General features: G+C 58.3%; 1 protein-coding gene across 2 annotated transcripts in view; it reads right to left on the bottom strand.

Annotated features, from left to right (window-relative positions):
* The window catches only part of CDH4 (cadherin 4, type 1, R-cadherin (retinal)), a 501,882-nt gene that overhangs the window by 1,289 nt on the left and 493,888 nt on the right, over nt 1-6,705 (bottom strand). For both annotated transcript variants that reach the window (XM_011992340.1, XM_011992341.1), the window contains exons 11-14: nt 6,001-6,234; nt 4,582-4,815; nt 1,308-1,447; nt 255-419 (exon numbers count right to left, since the gene is read on the bottom strand). In XM_011992340.1, coding sequence (XP_011847730.1) covers nt 255-419; nt 1,308-1,447; nt 4,582-4,815; nt 6,001-6,234 — 773 coding nt within the window. The remainder of the gene's footprint in view (nt 1-254; nt 420-1,307; nt 1,448-4,581; nt 4,816-6,000; nt 6,235-6,705) is intronic.

Raw genomic sequence — 6,705 nt, 5'->3', positions numbered from 1 at the left:
CCCTGCGTGTTGATCCTTCGCCTGGCTCACAGGTAGGAATCCTTGTCCTTGGAAAGAGAGCCGGCTGGGGGAGGTGATTTGCCCAGGCCACCCAGCTGGAGGGGCAGGGCTGGGCCTGGAACCCGGGTCTGAGCCGCCTCCTCCCCATGGCGGCTACCGGCACTGTGGAGACGGCTGCTGTTTGTGTGCTACTAGAATTTTAGTTTTAGAGGAGACACCTTGCCCGGGACCCCCCACTGCTGAGGGGCACACACCTCGTTGATGAAGTCACCGATGTCGCCTGGGTGCGGCACCATGGGCCTGACCGGGTACTGGGGCTCGGCGCCCACCGGCCGCTCATCCACGCGACGCACGCCAGGGGCTTTGCTTGGCACGTGCCCCATGGCTTCCGGCTGCTGCAGCTGGCTGAGGTCGTAGTCCTGGAGGAGGGAGCCGGGAGGAGTCAGGGGCACCACAAGAATCCGCCAAGCCCCTCTTCCGCCCTGCATCCTGTTCTGTGACCTGGGCCACAGATGCGCCCGCTGCCCGCTGCCCGCTGCCCTGTGGCCTGGTCTCCAAGCATCCCACAGAACCATGCTGTCCCCTGCTGTGCCCCTCCACAATGCCCCACTTCCTCGCCCTTCACCCCAATCCCTTGAGCAGGGATGGGGGCTGTGCCTGGCGGTGTTCCATGGCCTGGGGCTCTCCCCGAGTGACCCCACCACCACGCTGCTCACTGACCATGTGCCCCGCGTGCTCAGGTGGCCAGGAGCTGGGTCTCCGCAAGGCACGTTCCTCACACTCGTTATGGTCGTGTTGTGGGTGGGGAGGGGTCTGAACTTTAGATGGGTTTAAGGACTTGCCCCGATTCCCTGAAAGGCCAAGGGCAGACCCAGATTCCAACCAGCAGCTCTCATAGTCTACCCTCCCGGGCCACTGCCCCTGGTCACTCGACAGACCCCACACACAGCAGCAATCAGGTGAGTGGGCATCGGTATCCTTGGCCAACCCAGAGCCCCCTCCCCTCCAGGGCATGGGGCAGCACTGGGCAGGGGCTGGCAGTGGGAGGGAGGAAGGCGAGAGGATGGGAGGGGTCCCAGGATCCCCTGTGGGGGATGCAGGTGCAGTGTGCACAGCTCAGCCCAGGCTAGACATGCAAACGTGGGCAGGGCGGTCGGACTAGGAAACTGCTCCCCTGCCTGGCGCCCTCACTGGTGAAAAGGGTTGAAATGTCTTACTGTTAAAACCCGAGGGCAAGCCCTGCTGAGACACTGGTACACGTGAGAGCTGGCCTCCTGTGGGGAGGCAGAGGCGGGCCATGGTCTCACCTGGTCCTCCTCGCCGCCACCTTCCTCGTCATACTTAAGGATGTTGTCGCGGACGTCGTCCTCGGGGTCAATGAGCAGCTGCTTCGTGTGGCGCTCCTTCTCCCGCCGCTTCATCCACATGACAAACAGCAGGACCATGGCTGCGGGGGAGGGCCGCCCGTGAGCAGGGTGTGTGGGTGTGCCGCATGTGTGCACACGCATGCCTCTGTTTGCCACGTGTCTGTGTGGGCATGTGCATGCAGGTGGCACACAGGCATGACTCTGTGCCCATGTTGCTTGCACACCTGTATTGCACACGCACATGTGTCTCTGCACATGCAGGCCTGGGTGTGCAAGGACACACATCTGTGCACATGTGCGGCCCACGTGCGTGCACATTTGTGGATGTAGATGTTTCATGCATGTCTGTGTAACCATGCATACATGTATCCGCAGGAATATGTGTATATGAAGGCTTGCACATGCGTGTGCCTGTGCGAGCATGTAGATCTGTGTATGTGTGTGCTCGTGTGTTTGTGTGTGTATGTGCACACAGAAGTCTGCATGGGTCTGTGTGTGCATGTCTGTGCATGTCTTCATGTGTACTTCGTGTGTCTGTGTATGCTCATGGGGTGTGAGTGCAAGCATGTGTTCACGTGCATAGTGCATGTGTGCCCACGTGTCTCTGCATGTGTGCCCACGTTGTGTGTACATGCCTGTGTGTGTGTGCATGAGTTTCCAAGGCAGAGCCGCACTGGCTCAGGCCCTCTACCCAGCTCACTGCCTGCGCACTGGGCTACATTTTGAGACACTGATTTACATACTCGCCCTCCTCTTGCACTCCCCTTTTGAGGAGGCAGCCAGCTCAGGGCGCCCCTCACCGCCTGGGGGCAGGAGGACATGGGGGGCTGAGGGGTGCACCCCCAAGTCTTTCTGAGTCCCTCTTCTGAGCAGCAGGAGGGGAGACGGCTTTGGCAAAGGAGGTGGAAGTGAGGTTTTAGGCACACAGTGTCTTGGCAGGAATCACTGAGGGAGGGAGATGGACTCCCCCATATTGCAAGAGGCTCCGCCCTGGGAGGGGGCAGGGGAGGAGAGGGGCCCAGAGAGGGGATCCAGGGATCCTGCTTCCTGAGGGCCCTTGGGGCGGGGTCAGTCCAGGGCTTTGCTGGACAGAAGGGCAGCCCCAACCAGCACCAAGGGGTCACTCAGAGGGGCTCTTTCCACCACCCAGAGGAGTTGGGGGACAGGCTTAGAAGTTCAGGTGCATGTGGAAACTGAAGAGAGGTAAAGCCCCCTTGTGGGGTGGATGGAGGGGACCCTCTCCCCCAAGCTGAACTGGCCTCCCCCTGCCTTCCGAGGTCCGTGTCCAGGCCTGGCTCCCCTAAACAGCCTTGCTCACTCTGGACCCCTGGCTGCCTCTGCTGCAGGAAGAGCCTGGCGCACCCATCTGCAAGCCTGGCAATGCACCGGGCATGGGCTCCAGGAGCAGGTCACGCGGCCCACGCCCCCAGTAAATGTCTGCACAAACCACTCCACTGCATCCTCCCGAAGCCTCCCATCACCTCCCACGTCACAGATGTAACAGCTGAGGCCCAGAAGTCACAGGTGTGCTCTTATGTACTGCAGAGGGCGAGCCCGGAGGCGGGAGGGGTGGTGACCCCCCATCAGGAGGGCTGTTTTTTGCCAACCCGATTAACTGGCTGTGGCTGCCTGAGTGCCGTGAGGAGGATTCTGAAGCTGAGCGGAGGCTTGGGAGGAGCTCTGTGGGTACTGGTGGCATCCCTCCTGCCTGTGCAGGGTGAGGTGACAGCTGGAGGATACTTCCTGACCTGGCCCAGATGGTGGAGAGGGAAGGGCAGGCGGAGGGAGAAACCACCTGCTGCAGGTGCGGCTCGGTGAGAACCTGGAACCTGGAGCCTGCTCTAGTCTTGGCTCAGCGGAAGCTTCGAAGGGGTCAGCTCCACTCTCACAGCTGGCACCCCAGACTCATCCGGGCAGACAAGATGAGCGAGCGTTGAGAGAAGGAGTGTGGAGGAGGGGAGGCCACTCCGGGTACCCCCATTCACCCCACCAGGGCTGAGGTCCCCACGAATGGACAGAAGCCGGGCAGCAGGCGGATCTGCTGCTGACCCTGGCCCCGGCCCCACTGTGGCTGGCCTCCACTGCGAGTGGCCCAGGTCTCCCGCCCTGGCCAGGCACCCGGCTGAATCAGGCCTCACGGCCCTGCCCACAGAGGGCCCTCTGGCTGGGCCTGGCCCCGGTGTCTTCAGAGCAGGGGGCGTCGGTGAGGACACCCCACCTTTGCTACGGAGACTCTTCCCAACCTCTGTGGGGCTCTTTCCACTCCTGATCATACAACGGAGCCCATGACACTGAACGGCTTTCAAAACAAGCCTCAGAATTAAAAACCGGCTTTTTGAGGGGTGATAGGTCTGGGAATGGGGAAGAAAGCAGAGTCCTCATAACGCAGACGTCCTTTGGACAGGGCTGACGTTGGTCCCTGGGGTCTTAAGTCAGCTACAGGCCAGATCTGCAGGAGGGGCCTGGCACCTGCTTCAGCCTGTTCTGGACGTGGTGGGGGACCCTCTGGTTTGGGTGTGAACTGGGGAGGTGGTGACCGAACCCTTCCCTGTCCTGCCTCCCACTGGGATCCCTGGGCTAACACAGACCAGGGCGACTGTCCATGAGGGATGATGGGAAGAGGGACCTCTGGGGTCATTTTCAAGCACCTCCCCTGGCACCCCCCCAGCCCTCAGGCCTGCTGGGGAACCCATGTGGTTCTGGGAAACTCAGGAAACTACTAGAGCATATGGTCTGGGCAGAGCCAATGAGAACACTCCATTCCTTGACTGGTGATTGGCTCCAAGGTGTGTATGTGACCCAAACCCGTCCAATCAGAGAGTGTCCTGGGACTTTGGATGGGGATGCTAACAGGCAGGGCTGACCTTCCCTCTGCTAAGTCCACCTGGGAGCTGCCCATAGGCGTCGCAGGTCCTGGAGGGCAACAGCTTCAGGACACAGGGGCTCTGGGAAGCAGAGTGGAGCCGTGGAAAGGGGCCAGGCCTTGGGAGATGCCTGGGCCAACCTGCACCTCCAGACTTGAGAGTAATGGGAGGCTCCAATTTCCCATTGTCATATGGACCAGTTCAACTGCATTTCTGAAGGACTCCTGACAGATAAGGCTGAGAGATGCGGGCTGAGGGTGAAACCCAGGCCCCACTCTGCCCACCATCCCTGGGACAGGGCACTCATATCTGCAATGCCCCCACCCACCCTGGTGCTCAGCCACACTCACTCAGCAGGATGAGGATGCAGATGAGGATGGCCACGATGGCGCCGGTGCCCAGACCAGCTGCTGCCACCGCACCAATGGTGGTGCAGTCCCCGTTGTCGTCACATGGACACACCTTGACTTTGATGATGGATGTGTTGGACAGGGGAGGGTTTCCAGAGTCTGTGACGATGATGGGGACGTCATACATCCCGGCCTCCAGGTACAGGATGCGCAAGCTGAGTTGGGCATAGTCACCTGGTGCAAAGGAACAGTAAACATTCAGCCAGAGCCTGGCCCTCCCTTCCAAGCAAGACGTCCAGAGGAAAAGACTAAGTCCAATGGCATGGAAATCTGAAATATCTGTCTGGTTACCACACATCATTAAGTTAAAAGACATTGGAGGTTGGGTGTGGTGGCTCACGCCTGTAATCTCAGCACTTTGGGAGGCTGAGGTGGGCAGATCACTTGAGGTCAGGAGTTCATGACCAGCCTGGTCAACATGGCAAAACCCTGTCTCTAGTAAAAAATACAAAAATTAGCCTGGCGTGTGGTACGAGCCTGTGATCTCAGCTACTTGGGAGGCTGAGGTGGGAGAATTGCTTGAACCTGGGAGGTGGAGGTTGCAGAGCTGAGATTGTGCCACTACACTCCTGCCTGGGTAACAGAGTGAGTCTCTGTCTCAAAAAAAAAAAAAAAAAAAAAAAAAAGGCCTTGGAGACATGACCAAAAAGCAATTGCAACATGTAGGATGAAGAAATAATTTCCTGAATACATAAAGAGTTTTACCAAATCAATAAAAAGAAACTCCCCAAAGAAAACATAGGCAAAGTCATTGAACAGACAATTTACAGAAGAAACAAAAATGGCCAATAAATATTTTAAAAAAATTTCCACTGGTAGTCAAGATATACAAATGGAAATAATGACTTTGGCCTAAAGGTAGCAGAATACAATATTATTTTAAAACAATAATGTTCAGTGTTGGTAGGGTTTGAGAAAACAGGCACTCTCCCGATGGAAGTAGACATGTCTAGAGCACGTTTTCACCGTACTGCCAGACCTTGAGAATTCTGATATCCTTTTATACCACAAATCCATATCCAAGGAAGTATTCTAAGGAAACGTTATCGGTCAGGGTCCAGTCCATGGATAACTGGCACAGGAAGTTGTCATGGATGTACATGGGCAGAGCTGCAAGGATGTTCACGGCTGGGCTCATTAAAGCAGCAAGAAATTGGGAATGACTTGGTGGCCTCCTCAGGGCCAGGTGAAGAAGGCTGAGCAGCTGAAGCATGGCCAGTGTCCCCAGCCTTGGTGGGACAGTCCTGTTGGAGGGCCGTCGCCCACCTCTGGTGTTCACTCTTCCAAGGCCAGCTGGGTCTCCCAGGGGCCTGCAACCCAGGCTGGTCTGACCCTCCCCGTGGCCTAAGGCGGGCTCACCGTTTAGGCGGGTGATGGTCCAGTTCTTCCGCACAGCCGCCGGGACAAAGGGCAGCTCGAAGACGTAGGGGCCGATGTTGGGGTCGATGTCGGCGTCAGCCGCTGTGATGTTGATGGCGTTCAGGTTGGGCTTCTCGCAGATCTGCGCCTCCTTGGGCAGCAGCTCAGGGGCATTGTCGTTGATGTCAATGAGATAGATCTGGAGGGTTCCGGTGCCGCTGGCCGGGGGTATCCCTGCGGAACAGACACAGGTCACCACACAGGCCACTCCTGTTACTCCACGACCAACCCACAGCTCCACACAGGACACGCACACAAACAACCACACACAACATATACAGGGACACATCTACAGCCCCCCAGCCGGCCACGGCCGGCCACCCCCCAACACAGCTGCACAGGGACTGACCCACAGCCCAGCCATGGCTCCTGACACCCTGCCACACGCCATGGGCAGCCACACTACTGTGTATGACATCTCAACAGACACCGCAGAGCACATGGCCACACCCACACCCGCAGCTGCACACACACCCACAGTCACTGCACAGTCACTGTGTACGGCATCTCAACAGACACTGCAGAGCACACGGCCACACTCACACCCACCGCTGCACACACACCCACAGCCACTGCGTACAGCACCTCAATAGACATCCCAGAGCACACGACCACACCCACACCCACAGCTGCACACACACCCAC

Source organism: Mandrillus leucophaeus, unplaced genomic scaffold (genome assembly GCF_000951045.1).
Source record: "Mandrillus leucophaeus isolate KB7577 unplaced genomic scaffold, Mleu.le_1.0 Scaffold41, whole genome shotgun sequence".
Taxonomy (NCBI): Eukaryota; Metazoa; Chordata; class Mammalia; order Primates; family Cercopithecidae; genus Mandrillus; species Mandrillus leucophaeus.
The sequence above is the reverse complement of the archived record's forward strand: the minus strand, read 5'-3'. Positions and strand labels throughout refer to the sequence as shown.